Source organism: Xenopus laevis, chromosome 4L (genome assembly GCF_017654675.1).
Source record: "Xenopus laevis strain J_2021 chromosome 4L, Xenopus_laevis_v10.1, whole genome shotgun sequence".
Taxonomy (NCBI): Eukaryota; Metazoa; Chordata; class Amphibia; order Anura; family Pipidae; genus Xenopus; species Xenopus laevis.
In genome coordinates this window covers 32,712,679-32,734,247 of record NC_054377.1, presented here as the reverse complement: position 1 = coordinate 32,734,247, position 21,569 = coordinate 32,712,679, and the positions used below count along the sequence as shown (strand labels likewise).

Here is a 21,569-nt window from a genome sequence, read left to right as displayed (position 1 = left end):
CTACAGATCTTGACTGACAATAAGTCTGATTTCTGATATCTATGGGTAGTGGGCACTGCTTTTAAGTCCCACCTTAAATATCATGTTGGAGAGTGCCCAATTAAAAACAGATGTTGTTTAGAAAAATTCAGAAAGAAACAGATGTTTAGAAAAATAGTTGTTGCAAGTACTAATTGCTAAGATGTTTAAATATCCTTCTACAAAATCCCAAAACACATTTTCCCTTTGTTACACGAGAATATTTTTTAAATCATGTTTGTTACTTAGTTGAAGAGAAACACTTCTGTAAAATTATCAGAATGCCATAACTTCTAGTATATAGAGATGGAGTGATCCCTATAAAACGAGCTTCCAGCATAACTACATAACCAGGATAATCAGTCACTTGACAACAGATACCCTGCTATTATAAAAGACTGGAAGCAGAGCAGCAACAGTCTGTCAACAGTGCAAGTCCAACTTAGACGAACAAAACAACCTCCTTTTTTCAGTAATAACCAACTTAAGAGACAGAAAAGAAGACATTGGGAACAAGATCTATGTTAGAATGTAAGTGCAAAATATGACATGAAATTAGAGTTCCTACCTTTTGACCCGGTTGAATCCAGGCAGGGGTGGGTTTGTGATGCTGTGGGGGTGGGCCACTACAACTGGGGCAGGGCTATGATGTGGCGATCTGCGTTTGGCTAATCGCCAATTCAATCATAGGGAATCCTGCATGGTTTTCCTAATTTGGAAAACTGGGCAGGCAGTTTTGACATGGGCAGTCCTTCAAAAAACCAGGCTGTTCAAAACCTGTGCAAACTTAGTGTTTTTAATATATAACCCCCTTAGTTTCTTTTAGTCCAAGGGATAGAAATGGTTGACATAGGAATTAGAGGTGGTGATCTGCTTAGTATTAGTATTACGTGTTTTCTTTGTATGTTTGCTACATGCAGTATAGTGTATTTATTTACATGGTGATAAAAATTATTTGGATTAATATATGTTTGACTTTTAAAAAATCTGTGAAGACAGCACTGGTCAGTTAAAATTAAAAGCCTTACTCCTACATGACAGCAGTTCAGCAATGTCTTTGTCAAGCTTGGCAAAGATTAGATTACATAGTAGTTGAGATAGAAATTAGAGGTGGTGGTCTGTTTAGTATTATTATTACTACATGTTTTTCTTTGTATGTTTGCTACATACAGTATAGTGTATTTATTTACATGGTGATAAAAATTATTTGGATTAATATATAGTTACATAGTTACATAGTTACATAGTTAAATTGGGTTGAAAAAAGACAAAGTCCATCAAGTTCAACCCCTCCAAATGAAAACCCAGCATCCATACATACACCCCTCCCTACTTTTAATCAAATTCTATCTACCCATACCTATACTAACTATAGAGCTTAGTATCACAATAGCCTTTGATATTATGTCTGTCCAAAAAATCATCCAAACCATTCTTAAAGGCATTAACTGAATCAGCCATCACAACATCACCCGGCAGTGCATTCCAAAACCTCACTGTCCTGACTGTGAAGAACCCCTTACGTTGCTTCAAATGAAAGTTCTTTTCTTCTAATCTAAAGGCGTGGCCTCTGGTACGGTGATCCTCTTTATGGGTAAAAAGGTCCCCTGCCATCTGTCTATAATGTCCTCTAATGTACTTGTAAAGTGTAATCATGTCCCCTCGCAAGTGCCTTTTTTCCAGAGAAACCAACCCCAACCTTGACAGTCTACCCTCATAATTTAAGTCTTCTGTCCCTCTAACCAATTTCGTTGCACGTCTCTGCACTCTCTCCAGCTCATTTATATCCCTCTTAAGGACTGGAGTCCAAAATTGAACTGCATACTCCAGATGAGGCCTTACCAGGGACCTATAAAGAAGCATAATTATGTTTTCATCCCTTGAGTTAATGCCCTTTTTATGCAAGACAGAACTTTAGTTGCTTTAGTAGCCACAGAATGACACTTGCCCAGAATTAGACAATGTGTTATCTACAAAGACCCCTAGATCCTTCTCATTTAAGGAAACTCCCAACACACTGCCATTTAGTGTATAACTTGCATTTATATTATTTTTGCCAAAGTGCATAACCTTGCATTTATCAACATTGAACCTCATTTTCCAGTTTGCTGCCCAGTTTTCCAGTTTAGACAAATCACTCTGCAAAGTGGCAGCATCCTGCATGGAACCTATAGTTCTGCACAATTTAGTATCATCTGCAAAAATAGAAACAGTACTTTCAATGCCCACCTCCAGGTCATTAATAAACAAGTTGAAAAGCAAGGGACCTAGTACAGAGCCCTGCGGTACTCCACTAACAACATTGGTCCAATTAGAAAATGTTCCATTTACCACCACTCTTTGTAGTCTATCTTTTAGCCAGTTCTCTATCCAGGTACAAATACTATGTTCCAGGCCAACATTCCTTAATTTAACCAGTAACCTTTTGTGTGGCACTGTATAAAATGCTTTAGCAAAGTCTAAGTAAATCACATCCACTGCCATCCCAGAATCGAGGTCTCTACTTACATTCTCATAAAAAGAAATTAAGTTAGTCTGGCAAGATCTATTACGCATAAAACCATGCTGGCACAAACTCATAGTATTATGATTTGCTATGAAGTCCAGTATCTTATCCTTTATTAACCCTTCGAAAAGCTTTCCTACCACTGACGTCAGACTAACTGGCCTATAGTTTTGAGGCTGAGAACGGGATCCTTTTTTGAATAGAGGCACCACATTAGCAATTCGCCAGTCTCTTGGCACTATGCCAGATCTCAATGATTCCTGAAAAATTAAGTAAAGAGGTTTGGCAATCACAGAGCTAAGCTCGCTAATTACCCTGGGATGAATACCATCTGGCCCTGGACCTTTGTTAATCCTAACATGTTCTAGTCTCTTTTGAATTTCTTCATGTGTGAACCATGCATCATTAGTTGTATTACTAGAATTGGGACTGTTAAGAAGGAAACCTTCACTTACTGGTTCCTCATTTGTGTAGACAGATGAAAAATATGAGTTCAGAATCTGCGCTTTTAGTTTGTTTTCATCTACCAGCTGACCCCCCTCTGATAGTAAGGGTCCCACCCCTTCCTGCTTCATTTTTTTACTATTAACATATTTAAAAAATAATTTTGGATTTTTTTTACTGCTTGCTGCAATATCCTTTTCTATATCAATTTTAGCTTGCCTTATAGCTTCTTTGCATGATTTATTGGCCTCCTTGTACCTTATAAATGTTTCGGCTGTACCAGCTAACTTGAAAGCCTTAAAAGCACGTCTTTTCTTACCCACCTCAACACCAACGCTTCTATTGAACCAAAAAGGTTTTGCTTTGCAACGACGTTCCTTGCTTACAAGTGGAATATACTGACAAGTATATTTATCAAGCAGCATTTTAAAGACTTCCCATTTTTGTTCTGTGTTTAACCCTGTGAAAAGCATTTCCCACTTAATATGTTGCAGAGATGCCCTTATACTGTCAAAGTTTGCACGTCTGAAATTTAGTGTTTTAGTTACTCCCTTATAGAATTGCTTCTGCAACAGAATCTCAAAGGAGACCATGTTATGATCACTATTCCCTAAATGCTCACCCACACAAATGTTAGAGATGAGTTCAGTATTGTTAGTTATTACAAGGTCCAAAAGAGAGTTATCCTAGTAGGTTCTTGAACGAGCTGGAATAAAAAGTTGTCATTCAGCATATTTACAAACCTACTAGCTTTTTCTGTTTTAGCAACCCCATTACCCCAGTCAATGTCTGGATAATTGAAGTCACCCATAGCAACAACTTGACCCAGCTGTGAAGCCGCTTGTATCTGCAAGAGTAGCTGGGCTTCATACTCGACACTTATACGAGGTGGTTTATAGCATACACCAATGATAATTCTTTTTGTTACCTTTTGTCCAGTCAAAATCTCTACCCAGAGTGATTCTACACCCAGTGCCAGCTATTGTTATTTCTTTAGCGCATGGTTTTAATTCAGGCTTTACATACAAACACACTCATCCACCCTTTTTAATCCCTCTGTCCCTCCTAAAAAGGGTGTAACCATTTAAATTCACAATCCAGTCACATGTTTCATCCCACCAGGTCTCAGTGATACCAATTATATCATAATTTTTAGAGCATACAATTAATTCAAGGTCTCCCATTTTATACGTTAAGTTAGTATTATTCTGTTTTCCTTGTAACAGAGGGACCTCCTTAGCTGGTAAACTGCATGCCCCCCTCACTCCTCCCCCATGACCCCTTACTTACCCCACTGCCCCGTCTACCCTAGCTTCCCCATAATTCTTTATCTCACCCACCCCCCTTGCCTAGTTTAAACACTCCTCCAACCTCTTAGCCATTCTTTCCCCTAGCACCGCGGACCCCCTTCCATTTAGCTCCCTAAACTCCCACTGTTTTCCTAAACTTGCACGTGGCACAGGCAAAATTTCAGAAAAGATGACATTAGAAGACCTTTCCTTGATCTTAGAGCCTAGATCCCTGAAATCATTCTTTAAGGTCTTCCATCTACCATTTATTTTGTCATTAGTATCGATATGCACTAAGACAGCTGGGTCATCCAGCCCCACCCAATAATTTGTCTATCCGATCAACCACATGCCGAACCCTGGCACCAGGTAGACAGCAAACTGTTTGGTTGTAGCGATCCGGACGACAAATTACCCTATTCACTTTCCTAATAATTGAGTCCCCTACAACCACAATCTGCTTAGGCCTGACTCTACTCTCCTCCCCACCACTACTAGAGAAACTGGTCTCCCGGCTGTTAGAGAGATCAGCCCCATCTAGAATTGCCAATCCAGAGTTCATACTCCCATCATCTTCACACAATCTGGCAAATTTGTTGCGATGTATAATCTCCGGATCAGCCTCCATTTTCCTTTTGCCCACCTTAGATTTTCTAACTGTCACCCAGCTAGCTGCCTCAATATCCTGCTGCTGTTCTGTTCCCCCCAAACTATCTGACCCCACTAGGTCCTGCTCAGTGAGCAAAAGACTCCTTTCAAGATTGTCAATCGACCGCAGTGTTGCAATTTGTTGCTCTAGTGCTCTAACTTGAGCCTCCAAAGTGGCAATTTGCTCACAACCACCACAGAGGTAAGCATTTTGGATCTCTTGTTCCAAATCTGCATACATATGGCAGACTGTCTGAGTCAGACCTTCAATCTTGCTAGCACTCATTATCCCAGTTACAGATCAAAACAGGAAAAAATAAAAATAAATAAAATAAAAATTAGGGTTTAGAACAAACTTTTGACCTAGTTTGAACCTCCTTTAGTTTTCAACTCCGGTGTTTATAACTCCACTTACAGATCCCCCACATAACTCCGATGTTTATAACTCCACTTACAGATCCCCCACTTAACTCCGGTGTTTATAACTCTACTTACAGATCAACCACTTAACGAGCAAACACTTAAGAGAAGCTAACACTAGAGCAAGCTCCACTGGAGTGCCAGGGGTTCTATTTATACAGTCTGTTCAAGTGCAACTAAACAAACCCCACCCCCTCAAACGGAGGGAAAACTGCAAAGTAAATCAGGTTGTGACAAACTTGCTGTAAGCACACTAGCACACCAAACTTTGCTGTTTAGCACCCAAGACAGAAAAAAAAACTTTACAAAATAAAACCACAGTAGTTAAATATAAACCTTAATATAAAATAGCAGTTAATAAATACTTATCCCCAGCAGAACTCTGCCTGCTGGGGCTAACAGGGGACCTCCAGCTCAGTTTCTACTCCAGAATGTGTTACCTATAGTTGCTATACTTTGCAAAAAAAAAAAGCTACTGTATCTTAATGCATTGGAAATCCCTCAACCCCCCTTCAACACAATTTTGGCAAAAACTGATAAACTCTCTTTCAAACCAGAAATTGACATCTCAGGCTAGAGGCTGCCCATACAAATTTGAAGCCACTTGGGGTACCTGGCTAGCTCTCCAAACTGTTTGAGTGCATACAACCGTGTATAATGTATATGTTAATTTGTACCTCTACCTCATCTCTGTTCTCTTCTTCTTTTCTCTGTTGTGTATTGGTTTTGAAAATGTACAAATTAAAAATAAAATCGTAAAAAAAAAATCTGTTCCTCTAAATATACCCCACAGCTTCCCATCCTCTTTTCTGCTGATTGTCATGGATGGCAAACCCTAGGGGAGTGATGTACTCCTGTCTAGGTGTGCTCTTCTGCCTATAACAGCCACATTTGACTTTGAGCCTGGCCCTCAGCTAATCAGGTGCTGCACTTCACATAAATATCAACAAACTAAACAAGTGCTTAATTGCAAGAACCAAGAACATTCTATGATTTTTCTGTTTGAGTTTTTTCTAAAAATGCAAGCGCTCCCGAATAAATAAATGTGGTCATGGAAAAAGAGTTGCATGAATGTTGTCGTGATTTTTTTCCCCTTAATCCTGTAAATCAGTGGGCCCGCACCCCCTCAGGGCCCCCCCGGCAGCCCACGCGCCACTGTGTACGGAGGGGGGCAGGGGCCCGCCCCCCTCTAGTTACAGCACTGCTGAAAATTATAGTTTTAAGGAATAATAAGGGGCGAATTTACCAAAATTTAAATTTGCAGATGGCCATGGTTGTTTGTATGAAAAGTTTAAATCACATTGTTCCATTCATTGTCAATGAGACAGAGAATGTATTACTATCGTATTACTATCGTTATGTTAATATGTGTGGTGTTTTTTATGCATTTTCTGAAAACTGAGAAACCTGCAAGCTTGAATTTTGATAAAATGGCCCCTAAAAAGGAAGAGTTTTTACCACGATTTGAAGTTTTGTAGGCAGATTTATAAAAGTGTTAAATTAGAGTTCACCCAGTAAAACTCCTCCATACTCCTCTATTTAACGGCATAATTATTAAGGGGCCGATTCACTAAATTCGAGTGAAGGATTCGAAGTAAAAAAACTTCGAATTTCGAAGTATTTTTTGGGCTACTTTGACCATCGAATGGGCTACTTCGACCTTCGACTACGACTATCGAAGGATTCGAAGTAAATATTGTTTGACTATTCGACCATTCGATAGTCGAAGTACTGTCTCTTTAGCTGCCCCTAGTTTGGCAGCTAAAAGCTACCGAAGTCAATGTTAGCCTATGGGGAAGGTCCCCATAGGCTTTCCTAAGTATATTTGATCGAAGGATATTCCTTAGATCGTTGGATTAAAATCCTTCGAATCGTTCGATTCGAAGGATTTAATCGTTCGATCGAAGGAATAATCCTTCGATCATACGATCGCAGTATTGGCGCTAAATCCTTCGACTTCGATATTCGAAGTCGAAGGATTTTAATTCCTATTCGAATATCGAGGGTTAATTAACCCTCGATATTCGACCCTTAGTGAATCAGCCCCCAAATGTAATCAAACTTTTACCCAGTGATAAATATACCTTTTATAATCCCATAGAAATTAATAAAGGGGGAAGAGTCTTAGGGGTATATCTATCAAAATGTGAGCCTAGAGCTTAATAAATATAAACTTGCCCATTATTCATTCATATGGGATTTTTAGAATTGCCTTTATCAATGGGGGAAAGTTAGATAAATATGGCTCTAAAATTCCATAGGAATGAATAGAATGTGGGTGAGTTTTTATTTATTAAGCTCTAAACTCACACTTTGATAAATAAGCCCCTCAGTGTTAGGTATTATTTATCACCAAATGGATGAACCTGATGAAGATGTACGTTTTTCATTTTAATGTTTACAAATGAGATTTAAAGAAAAAAAATGGGAATGTATCATGATAATTCTTCAAATGTACATTTGTGTAATCAGTTAATTATTACTGGTTTCTGGGCTCTTCTGCCATAACAGATCTACATGTAAACTTCCTTTTTCTATTTAGCTCTGTTGAGGGATAATTCTTGTTCTTCAATGTGATACCAATTATGTTTGTTTATAGACCCCCCCCAACAGTGAAGAGTTCCATTACCATATAAAGACATGAAGCCTTGGGCTCTAACTCAGTTGGCTTTTGGCAGAGAGCCCAGAACAGCTACAGCTGCAGATAAGATACTTTTGTAACAATTTTGAGATAAGCAAATAAGTAATTGTAACAATATAAGATAACAGGTCCCTTGAGAAAAGTTACACTCACAGCTTAAAGGGCAATTCATCTTCATTTGCAAAACTGTAATAACTGAAAAACCCCCACAGAAATATGTTCAAACTTCCATAACCTGCCAAATTTTGTAAAATGAACATGTTAACATGTTTTGTAACAGGGGGTGTGGCCACAAAAATGTGCGTGGTCAAAAAATTTCTGTGCTACGTGCAGCAACTTTTTTGTCCCTCTTTTTATTTCCAAAATGTTGGGAGGTATGACATAAGGATATGTTTTACAAGCTATTAAGGGCTTTACTAATTTATCTATCCATTTCTTGTAAATGCGAAACCGAAAAAAAAGACCGCTCCAGCTCATGATCTTCCCTTTGACCAGGTGCTCAGTCAACAGTGTCCCCACTGTAAGTACATCAAGAACTCCACAGGCAGATGGCACTTCTGGATATGTTTATTGGGAAAAACTGCTGTAAACCGCCTAACGCGTTTCGGGATTGTAACCCTTAATCATAGGTTATCTATTTCTTGGAAGCATGTTCACTTCAATTACATTTGTAATTAGTACAATGCAAGTTAAATAAAGAATCATGCTATAAACGAAAAGGGTTATACATTATGATTATGGTAGCGGCAATGATTACAATTGTGTTAGCAAAAATGTAGGTCTCTTAAAATGGTGATGCTTCAGGAAACCACAGTCTAAATGGCACACTAGATAATGCAACAACAGCTATAATGTATAAACCCGTCTATTGTTACAGGAAGACATTCTTTCCTACATGTGCTACAGTGAGTCAATAAGCATTTTTTTCAAAACAATAGGTCATTCTCACCAATTCAGGGAAAAGCTAACACAGGCAAGACGGTTTACAAACTTTATGAAATAACACAGATATAAAGGCAGGAATTTAGTGTCGGACTGGGATGCCAGGGCTCCACCAGAAAACCTTAAGCTGACGGCTCACTTTCCAAACTAATATACCTCCTCTCCTCACTCTTCATGCTCCTAGTCTCTTTTCTCTACGTACTATACTCTATTCTTCCAATATTAAGACTCTTTGTTCCCATATATAAATAGCAAGAGGCCCTCTGACACCTGGGCCCACCAGGAGTTTTCATGGTATCCCGGTGGGCCAGTCCAACACTGCAGGTATTAAATTGTACACAAGATAAAATATGTATGCATTTTGACATAAATGTATAATTTATGTCATGGGCGGGGCAGTAAGAACCAGCAACCCCCCAGTCTCCACCTAGCACATGTCCTCGTATAAATGAAGTTTCGTACTCAGAGTCAAACTTGTCAACCAGAGGATCTCACTGTAGGCACAACCCTAGTGGACTTCAGGCTAGGAGAATTCCCATCAGTCCATTTTTTTTTTTTAAAATGGGCCTATATAAAAACTTATACCATTTGGTGGAAGTATCCTTAATCATAACAAAATAATCACCCTTTTACTGCCATCACATTTTCTATCATTTGTTCCTTAAGTAAATGTTATCCTGTCTGCCAACCAATCTATCGCATGAATGTTTCACATAGGAAATACCCCTTATGATTATGACCAAAGGGAATGCTAAGAAAATTAAAGTTTTAAAGGAATTGTTCAGTGTAAAAATAAAAACTGGGTAAATAGATAGGCTGTGCAAAATAAAAAATGTTTCTAATATAGTTAGTTATCCAAAAATGTAATGTATAAAGGCTGGAGTGATTTCATGTATAACATGTCAGTCAGGACTCTACTTCCTGCTTTTCAGCTCTCTTGGTTTACACTGACTGGTTACCCTGGCTACCAGGCAGTAACCAATCAGATACTTGAGGGGGGGCTACATGGGTCATATCTGTTGCTTTTGAATCTGAGCTGAATACTGAGGATCAATTACAAACTCACTGAACAGAAATGTACCATGTGGCCCCCCTTCAAGTCGCTGACTAACTCAGAGTTATAGAGCTGAAAAGCAGGAAGTTGGATTCTGGCTGTTTTATTAGACATCTGTTCACTCCAGCCTTTATACATTACATTTTTGGCTAACTAACTATATTAGAAACATTTTTTATTTTGCACAGCCTATCTATTTACCAAGGTTTTATTTTCACACTGAACTATTCCTTTAAGGTTAAAATGAAGCATTATTATATCCTGACAATATAACTCGCAAATAGGCCTACATTATAATTAATAATGATCCCCCTAATCCCTCACCCCCAAATCAAAGCATTAATAAAAGGCTATAACACTCAGATCTTAATTAAGCAGAGCACGACACCCTTGTTCTTTCAGTCAATCTGTCTGGGGCAGTGCAATCCCCCTATAAAATGGAGTCGATTATTTGACTGGAAGGCATTCAGAAAAATGTTATGTGGGACTCCATTGACATGATTCCAATAACTGATAGGTACATGTCAGTATCCCTAGGGGGTTATTTATCAAAGGTTGAATGTTAGAGTTTTTTTATACCTGAAATGAATATGAATGAATTCACAACTTGAATGGTATCTTATTTAAGAAAAAACCCGAATGGAAAAAACTCAATTCTGCGACTTCGAGTTGCGAACCCTTACACTTGAATTAATCGAGTTTTCCATTGCAAAAAATATAATCACTCAATTTATTCGAGTTTTCGGGCAAAACCCACAGAAAAAAACTCGAACATCATGAAGGCTATTAACATCTTCATATGGTTCCAGGGTCAGGGTTTAATAAATCTTGAAAAAATTCTAGTTTTTTAAAAGAACTTGACAAATTCAAGTATTTTTTAACGCAAGAGTTTTGACCAAAAAAATCAACTATAAACTAGAATTGTCGTGGAAAACACAACTCGAACCTTAATAAATAACATCCTAAAAGTTTGTTTAAGTTAATCTATTAAATATCTATATTTATTATTAAAGGAAATAAGCATTCATGACAATATGCAGTAATATCAACATTTTGTATACAATATACGGTAGGATTCCAACAGCAGGCGTAGCAAAAGTGTACTACTTTCTAATAGACCTGTACTGAAATGTACTGTAAATCTACCAATTTTGCCAGTGTTAATGTCTTTAGGATAAAATACAATAAGTTTACTATGATATATTTTATTTAGGCAGAAAGCATATAAATAGCATTTGTGTAATATATGAGCATGCGTATTTACACCTTCGACTAAGTAACAAAGTTATGTGCTAAGTCGAACGTGCAAATCATTACATTCTCAGGAAATTGTGTTTACATAGAAATTTTTTATTTTCAGTATGCTGCATTCTCATAATTGCCTAGCAAATTGAGAGACATGATCAACAATGTTTGGGTAAATTTTGCAATGATAAATACAATAGAACCAACCTTTACTGAATTAGATAAAATACAATACATTGTTATATAGTCATTATAAATAGCTACAGATAACACAACTATGCTTAGCAAAAGCAGATCTAGCAGCTGCTGGGGGCTCAGGTGTATTGAGGTAAAAAATACTTTGTGATTTATAGGTAATATGATATAAAAGTTCTCACTGTTTACAGGATGTGGGATCCTATAGAACTAAATGTACTTGCAAATAGCAAAATAAAGTTTTATATTTCTCTGTGACTTAAAAAAGAACATCAGCAAGAATCGTAAATAGGATTTTTTAATTTTTTTATGGTCAAAACTGTCAAATTCGACTAGGAAGTAATTCAAATTCGATTTGTTTTTTTTAAAAATTGAATTTGATTTTCGAGATTTATCATACTCTGGCTCGACTATTTGCCACCTGAAACCTGCCAAATTGCTGTTTGAGTCAATAGGAGAGGTCCAGGGATCAATTTGGAGTTGTTTGCAGCCTTCCTGACCTTTTAAATTCAATTTAATTTTTTTGATTTAATTCATCCGAGTTTTAAAAATTAGATTTTTTTTTTTTAAACGAATTTCGATTGGTCGAATTTCGAATTTATGGGAGTTTAGGGGAGTTTTTAAATACTCAAATAAATTCTAAATTCGATTATTGGGAAGTATGCAGATAATCCTTTAAACTGGAATAAAAACTTTTAAAGGTTGCTTTGCTTACTATAATTTACTGAAAATCCTGCAGGGTTTTGCCCAGTTTTTTTTTAAATATATATGTGTTTATTTTTAGGGATGAGCTAGAATCTAACCTTCAGTTATTACTTTTATGTACACATTTGTAAAATTCATAATATAATTTTTTTATATGCTGCACCAACCGTGATTTTTTGCTTATAGTAAAGGTATAGATCAATGGTGCAGATAGAGTCAGAGGAATATGGCTCAATATGAAATGCAATCTGCACTTTATTTAATAAAAGCACAAAATAAGTTTGGATTGGGAAATTACCTTCATGGACTTTAGCATGGTAATTACTATACAGTTTTAAACTATACTTTACTATATTCAAAACAGCAAAACAGGTTGTGCATATAGGGAAGCTGACATATTTCTCATGTGGAGCAACTAATAAAAATAGGTGCCGATGAGACACCAAGACCATTTTGTTTCTTTCAAAGATAGGATTACCTCTAGTCACTAGTGCTGAAGGACACTGGAATATACAATAGCCACCAATGTGAATATAACACAAAGCAAAAAGCTGCCACTGGAATTCCCCCACAACTTATCCTGGTATCTGGGTTTCTACAGCAGATTAACACAGACAGATATAGCGGCTGGGTCTGATAGGAGCTGAAACAAGCATGTTAGGCTTAGAACAAGCTGTGGTCTAGGCATGCAAGAATTCTTCTGAAGGACTAACCAAAGGTCTGGTGGTGGCTAATACCAGTGAGCTACATGGAGACAAGTAAGGATTTATTTATAAGCAGAAAGAAAATCTCTCGCCAATACATAATATAGGTATGGGACCTTTTATCCAGAATGCTTGGTACCTGGGGTTTTCAGGATAACGGCTCTTTCCATAATTTGGCCTTTCATTCCTTAAGTCTACTAGAAAATCATTTAAAGGTTAAATAAACCCAATAGGTTGGGTTTGCTTCCAATAAAGATTAGATATATCTTTTTGATCAAGTACAAGCTACTGTTTTATTATTATTATAGAGAAAAAAGGAAATACTTTTTAAAAATTTGGATTATTTGGATAAAATGGAGTCTATGGGAGATGACCTTTCCATAATTCAGAACTTTCTGAATAACGGGTTTCCGGATAACGGATCCCATACCTGTACATAATTTTGTTGTTAGTGGCAGGGATACATCATGTATTATTCTACTCTGCCAGTGCTTCATAAACAGCAGCCTCGTGATATGAAAGGTTCTGGCTCTCTAAATTGCCATACATTATATTCAGCTCCTTCATGAGGCTTCTGTATGGTGCCATTTTGGTTGCATAAATAACATACAATTCAGAAAGACAAAAGTTATTCTGATGTAAATGTTGTTAATCCACTACTAAAAAATACTACTTTCCAGACATATACATATGCAGGTATATGATCTATTATTCAGTACCAAATGTTAGGCCCCCCTAATCTAATTTATCTGATATTCTGGGTTGTGCGCCAGCTCAAGGGACTTTTTAGTGACTGCCATGGATTGATCCTCTTCTTTCTTCTTCCTCGTGGGTGCACATGTTCAGGAAACTGAAATGCTGGATTTTTACAAAAAAGGTGGCCCTTTTCACTCTACTGCATATGTGTCGGACTGTTGCCACAGAAGAAAGAAGAAGCAGAATAAGAGGAGCTCCATTGTGCTTGCTGAAAAGTACCCTGGGCTGGTGCAGTTTTCTGCTATCAGGTAAGTGAATACAATCACTGGGGAGTGACTATAATTTGGCTCCCCCCTGCGATTTAGACTATCATTCACTTTTAAGAAACCCCAATAGGTTTGTTTTGCCACCAAAATGGGAAACAGCCTCTATGGGATTTGGCCTTCATTACCTGTATCGATATTTAGATGAGATAAGATGTAGACAAAGATAACATTTTAAAAAAATTGTATTCAAGAGGCTATCAATCTTATGAAATTTTAACATTCTACATGTGGTATTCGACATGCTGATATACAGTAATACTAAAAAAATATATATTGTTTTTTACTTAACTCATATTTTCTGTAACTCACTAATTTAAAATCTATTATCTAGAAAGCGCTGAAATACAGTAATGCCATTCCCAACAGTGCCTACTGATCTGACTCAATTGCTTAGCATTTAAAAAATACTTTTTTCAGTAGTACTTTGTCTTGAATACTAAGCCAGAATAAACCCATGCTGAATGCAAAAAATACAATCTGTTTTTAATTAAAACATTTAAAAATATGCATTTTCTTGGGCGGTACACAACAGTTCATCAGCACAACAAAGCCAAATACTAAAAGGATGCACAAGGTGAAATAGCAATGATAATTGTACGCAAAATAGAAATATTTCAGGACTTGGGGGCTTGTTTGAACAAGCCAACAAAGAGTATGGGCACACAATTGTTTGGCTTTTTGGCAAGTATTTTCCCCAAGGCAAGCATTAATGTGTCTGTGAATAAACCAAGGGTCTTGAAAATTTTATTTCTGGGCAGTATTCAAAGAGAAGAGAGAAGAAAGTGGCAAAACCCATAAAACACAGCAATCCATACAGTGTGTAGAGATTGCTGACATTATATGAAGCTAGACAGATAACTTCATAATAATAATACTAATACTAATATATATATATATATATATATATATATATATATATATATATATATATATATATATATATATATATATATATACATATACATATATAATATTCACATACACATATAAATGTACCTTACCTTGCATTTCATAATTGATGGGTTGAAGAAAGTCTGACATACCTGAAGCAGTATGTGAAATTAAATGTAATATGTATTTCTGTTGTGTATTCGTGATCTGCACAGGAAGACCCAGCACTGTCTCCACCCATTCATGAAAATATGGTTTGTGAACAAAGGAAATAAGGTTAGCACAGGAAATTATCTTCCCACTGCTTTTCGGCATCCTACATTCATATAGATCAACCCTTTCTTCAAAATGCTGTGACGCAGATCACCTTTTCGAGAAAAAAAAAAAGGTATCATAGCATAATACAAATGCATATGTTATAATGTACCTTCAAGAAATACTGTCACAATTTTAGATGTTTTTTTTTTCAAAACTATACTACACTCTATGCCATTTTAATGTATTTAGGGTGTCAGCACCCTTTGCCTTTCACAGTATAATGTATTTACCTTGTAGGATGTAGAGATATTGTTCTTGGAAGTAACTTGCCACTATTTATGTATACTATATAAAGTAAATAAAGTTACATAGTAAGTTAGGATGAAAAAAGACAGCAGAAAAAATTCCTTTCTCCAAAATGTCAGTCAGACTAGTCCCTTAATGCTATCTAATGTCAGCCAGTACAACTGATTCAGGGAGAGAATTCCTCATCTTCACAGCTCTCACTGTAAAAAACCCCTTCAGAATATTTAGGCAGAACCTCCTTTCTTCTAATCTGAATGGATGACCTTGTGTCAGCTGGAAAGACCTACTGGTAAATAAAACATTAGAGAGATTATTATATGATCCCCTTATATATTTATACATAGTTACATCACCCCATAAGAGCCTCTTTTCCAGTGGGATCAACCCAATTTGGCCAGTCTTTCCTCATACCTAAGATCCCCTTAAAGGAGAACTAAACTGAGATTAGCGAAGCAGCTAAAGATGGCCCGCGTGAGCTCCACTGTGCTGACTCTGCAACAAGGGGTAATTACCGTTTTAGGGGTATTTACTTGTGTTAACTACTGTGCAGGGGGGCAAAGGGGGGGGGCTATGGAGGATAGGGGTTTTAATTAGAAAGGGGGTTTAGTTCTCTTTTAAGGGTTTAAGTGGCTTGGATATTTTTACATCCCAGGTACATGACTTTACATTTACGTTTTGTCCTTGTGCTCTAACAAACTCATAGCTCATAAGTGTATTGACTCTTTGTATGTGTGTAAAGGGAAAGTGGCCTGTTTATATGTTTAATAACTAGTACGGCTAGCAGAAAAGCGTGTTTGAATGTAGATTAACCCTTTGGCTGCTGGAGTTCTTGTTGAACTAGCAGGGTCTTACCCTAACTACCATAGGAGAGAGTGTTTGATGCATTTCTGTAGTGTGAGTTATTACCTGTTATAGAGGGCAGGGGAAAAAGTCACATTAGGTTTCTATCGCCAGTTAATGATAGATGGTGGCAGCGAATTCATTTGGTGGGTGTTGGTGTGTTTTGGGGTGTCTGATGTTAGTCTAATCTGTGTGTAAGGTGATTGAGAGACTGAGTATAACCCCTTATAGCCAAACCTAAGAGGTATGTGTGGTTGAGAGTCCCGTTTTCGTGACTCACTGTTTATAAGAATATCATTTACAGGATATTCATGGCTCTTGTGTATTATAAAGCAGTGTAACTTGACACTACAGAGCCATCCTGCCAACCACACTGAAGAACCCCACTTACCTGAACTACTGCTAGATATAAGTTTGGTGGGTGGGAAGCAGCAGGACACAAGAGGAGGGAGTTTTTAGGAGCATGGGAGGGGCCAAGTTTAGTGTCCATACAGGACACCCTGTGTTGGATCTGCTCTATTTTGAGGTGCCAGGCTAATGACTTGAGGCAGACTGATCTTTAAATAAGTGGTATTTATTTACAAAGGAACTAAAAGGTATTACATATAAAGGGAACTAACTAACATGGAGGGAGGTAGAAAGGGATAGGGAAGGATGCAATGGAAGGGAGTGGAAAGTGACTAACTAATAAAGTATTTACAATGCTCTTTATATACACATAAGGAAGACCATTCAAACAAACATACTACCCTGTTCCCAAAACAGCCACACCCAAAAGACAGTCCCAGCCAATCAGGTCGATGTTAGCTTTTCTTGAAGATGGTTCATCTCTTCTTAGATAGACAAGGGACTGAAATCAAGTTAGGATGCACTGTGAAAGAAATCCCATAACCCAATGCTCCAGGTGTCCCTTTGTTGATCCAGCAGAGTGTCATTCCCTTGGGAACTCTTGCTATCCCTGCACCCACACCAGTATGTCCAGTTATTTGCATCTCTTTGATATGGACATTACTGTAGCTACAAGGATTGTTTTATGGCAGGATGACTGTTGTCCAGGCTTGCACCTTCACAGTTGCCATTGATGGAAAGGCAAATATCTGTTAACCCATTGCGTGTATGGGCTTATTGTTGAATATCCAAAATTCAGTACTACATTCCCCACTTTTTTTTTTGTGTGTCAGAATGACAAACATACTTTTGGATATTCTATGAAAACAAACATAATTACTGTCGTGGCAAATCCTCTTCGCAAGTTGTGGCAAATCCTCTTCGGACCTGTGGCTCTCTCGGTGTATTATGCCAATGGGCAGGGGACATACAACAATACACCATTCACTCACATTCACACATGATTAGATATGGCAATAACATCGGTTTTCAATACCACCAAACATTGCACATGACATATACACATGCATTTCATGTAGCATAACATCAAATTAAACTTTATATACTACAGACATTTGTTCGCTAGTCTGCATATTCTTATATTAATGTTATTTTTATCCACATAATGCCTTCTAACTTTATATTTAAATTCACTTCTATGTAAAAACAACGAACCACATCATTAACTAAAAACAAATATTAATAACATACTTATAGTGATATATATATATATATATATATATATATATATATATATATATATATATATATATATATATACACATAAACATACTTATTCTATGATGAATATGCCCTATGTTTTCCATTTAACCTAAACAATGTGTGAGTAATGTTGTTCTGAAACCTGTTTTAATAAAATTCAAAAGTTCTAAACACATTTGCCTTTCAAAATATAACCAAACTCTGTTGATCCAGGGCCCAAATTTTTTCTATGTAGTTTCATGGATCCTCGAAATAAAAGAGCAAGAGCAGGACCATATGCGTAGCATTATTATCTATTCAATACATTCTGTTTAAAAAAAATAACATAAAATGAGAGCTGCAAAAAAAACAAAAATAACAATAGAAATTGTAAAAACATTTTCATGTATCTTTTGGTGGGCTTTAGGAAAGAAAAACTATGATCACCCCCCATTTGGTACCGAAAAACATAGGTACCATTATGCAAGTAGAGAGCAAAAAAAAAAATTCAAAATTACACGGTCTGCTATTTTTAGCAGTGTTTTGATTAAAACAATGAAGATACTAATACTGTATACAAACTAAAACAAAACACTAAACAGAGACATGTAAAACAAAGATAAACACATTTACATTTAACAACACAAATACATGAACAAAAACAAATACCTGTGGACAATAAAGTTAATAATATACCAAGGACACCAGTATTGTGAAGAGATGTTATTGAGTTTAAATATTGTTTTTTAAATTGTTTGCAAACAATTATTTTACTATTGAGCTCATTGATTGTACCACGTGGTTTTAAAAACAATACAGTTATCCAGTTAATCAGGGTTATTTAGTGTAAGACACAAAGTCATCAGGTGCTGTGCTCCTTAAAACAAATCTACAACCTGTTGAAACAAAAATCAATTTTAAAATCACAGTATCTTCTTCATTTTACAGGGTAAATGGACAATCGTTCTTCCACTAGTACTCTGAAAAAGAAACATACATATAATTAATATACATAACATTACAAATAACATAGTACATATCCATTATACAGTGGTCATGGCCATATCTAGTTTTAATTCCATCACATTCCTTGTCATTAGAAAACAGGCATATTTGTGTTTGGTACACCCTGGGCAAACTGTGCTATATTGTCCATTAGCATTTGCATAGCAATGTGAGACCAACTGCTGTAAAGCCACAGTGGAATGTTCACCCAAGGCATAAAGGGTGGGGCAGTTGTCCCTTCTTTTCCTGTTTTACAGGGAGGTGTGTGAAATAACCTTTTGGGCTCATTTTGGCTCTCTTTTTGATCTCCTGCACTATTGGAACCTGTGTCTATGTTATCAGAGGAGACAACAGTTTCAGTCTCTGAGGGAGGGCTATGGTCTAGGAGATAATCATTTAGATTTTCCTGTGCATCCCCCTCTTGTCTCTGTATTGAATGGATTGGGTAAGTATCATGCTGATTGGCAGAAGTTCTGCAAAATCGAGCAATATGACCATACTTACCACAACTGTAACATTTCCGTGGAAATCTCCTGCTTTGTTTTTTTTTATAAGCAACAGAAATATGTCTCTGGAATTCAAAAGACTCCTGAGACCAATCCCTAAGTGTATTTATAAAGTTGTTGTATGAGGTGGCATACCTAAGGGCAGTTCTTGTGTTGTAATCAACATTACATTTATTTGCCATTGAGTAGAGGAAATTGGAAATCTGGCAACATATCAGGGCAGTTGAATACAACTTTATATAGGGAGAGATAATCAGTGCAAAATAACATTGGATCATCTCCTTTCCTATACCTTGCATTCTCCAATGCATTTGTACCTCTTATATCACGCCCACCCAAAATCCTTTGCAACTCTCTTAACCTTTCAGTGGTACTTCCCCAATTTTCATTGATATTGGACAATGTCCCAATGTGCTTACCAACCGGAGGCCTAAGTTCTGCAGCCAACTGATATGGGAGCCATGCTCTAAGCAAGGCACATGCATCTTTATTTCCAAGGTTATATTGTTTCACCACGGCTTCTAATTTATTGTAAAGGCTAATAGGGGATAAATTAGTGTCAAACTTTCCCAATATCTGGGTCAAACTTATAACCTCTTGTATTTTCAGTGCTGAGTTTGAATGAATATTATTATCAGTTGGCACATATGTATTATTGATTCGTTGTCTGGCACATTCTGATTGGGGGCTAAAGAGAGTTGGACTAGGTAATGTTTGTGGTCTTATACCTTGTTCTCCATCTTTTATCTCTTGCTCAGTAACAGGGCAGACACTTACTGGGACATTTAGTTCATATCCAGCCTTGCTTTCTATAGATATCACCTCTTGTTCTCTGAGCCTGCACCTCTCCTCACAATCCTTCAACTTTTCTTCTAACAAATCATTCTGTTTGGCTAACAGTTCTACCTTCTCCCTCAGTTCTTCTAATTCTGAAATATGCTCTTCTGAAGTGCTAGCTGCTACAATAAGTGACTCACCAAACTTTTCCAAGTCTTCTCTAAACTGGACCTTTTCATTTCTCCACTGTTCTGCCTTATTCTCAGCAATAACTTTCATCTTTAATAATGCTAATATTTCATTAGCCATTTTAATTTTCTTTACCATTTTTGCAAGATGATTACATTTTACTTTATTGTTGTACCTTTGACACTGTGTCAGTAGACTTTTAAACTGATGTGTCACAGACTCATCTGCACATGAATGGTAATCAGCTGAGGCATATTTGTTTACATATCTTTCAACAAATTCCATGTTTACAACAAACAATACACACTACAAACAATTACTTACACAAACAAAACACTAAGCTTCGCAACAACAACAAACTATACCTTAGCTTCTACACAATAACTGACCTTACTACCTTACAAAAAGTGTTCCTTAACTTCTTTCCACTAAAAAAAACCAGAAACGTATCTAATACAACAACTTTCAGTTAAAATTGTATAAAAGAAACATATACTTACCTGTGTTAGGCTCCAGGCTTTCTTTTCTGGTCAGACCTTTAACGCGTCAGTCTCAGGCTTCTCAAATCTTCTCAGCCAAGCAGATTCCTTTTCCTTACGATGATGGGTTTAGTTGAAATCGTCAAATCTGGGGTGCCAATATGTTGGATCTGCTCTATTTTGAGGTGCCAGGCTAATGACTTGAGGCAGACTGATCTTTAAATAAGTGGTATTTATTTACAAAGGAACTAAAAGGTATTACATATAAAGGGAACTAACTAACATGGAGGGAGGTAGAAAGGGATAGGGAAGGATGCAATGGAAGGGAGTGGAAAGTGACTAACTAATAAAGTATTTGCAATGCTCTTTATATACACATAAGGAAGACCATTCAAACAAACATACTACCCTGTTCTCAAAACAGCCACACCCAAAAGACAGTCCCAGCCAATCAGGTCGATGTTAGCTTTTCTTGAAGATGGTTCATCTCTTCTTAGATAGACAAGGGACTGAAATCAAGTTAGGATGCACTGTGAAAGAAATCCCATAACCCAATGCTCCAGGTGTCCCTTTGTTGATCCAGCAGAGTGTCATTCCCTTGGGAACTCTTGCTATCCCTGCACCCACACCAGTATGTCCAGTTATTTGCATCTCTTTGATATGGACATTACTGTAGCTACAAGGATTGTTTTATGGCAGGATGACTGTTGTCCAGGCTTGCACCTTCACAGTTGCCATTGATGGAAAGGCAAATATCTGTTAACCCATTGCGTGTATGGGCTTATTGTTGAATATCCAAAATTCAGTACTACACCCTGTGTCTGCAAGGACATGGAACTTTAAAGGGATTTTTTTTTCCAAAATTAATCAGTTAATAGTGCTGCTCCAGCAGAAT

General features: G+C 37.0%; 1 protein-coding gene, 1 long non-coding RNA gene and 1 pseudogene across 2 annotated transcripts in view; all 3 read right to left on the bottom strand.

Moving 5' to 3' along the window:
• LOC108713970 (F-actin-uncapping protein LRRC16A-like) overlaps positions 1 to 17,744 on the bottom strand; it is a 48,792-nt gene extending 31,048 nt beyond the window's left edge. Inside the window, exon 1 of the mRNA XM_041590079.1 lies at positions 14,835 to 17,744. Within this exon, the coding sequence (XP_041446013.1) occupies positions 14,835 to 15,039 (205 nt within the window). The 5' untranslated portion in view covers positions 15,040 to 17,744. The remainder of the gene's footprint in view (positions 1 to 14,834) is intronic.
• A 716-nt stretch (positions 17,745 to 18,460) lies between these two features.
• Positions 18,461 to 20,623, bottom strand: LOC121402982 (annotated as a pseudogene).
• LOC121402983 lies at positions 18,461 to 20,952 on the bottom strand. Its single transcript, XR_005966920.1, has 2 exons — positions 20,696 to 20,952; positions 18,461 to 18,698 (listed from the first exon to the last, which is right to left on the bottom strand). It is a non-coding gene; the product is annotated as an uncharacterized LOC121402983 (long non-coding RNA).
• Positions 20,953 to 21,569: the final 617 nt, after the last annotated feature.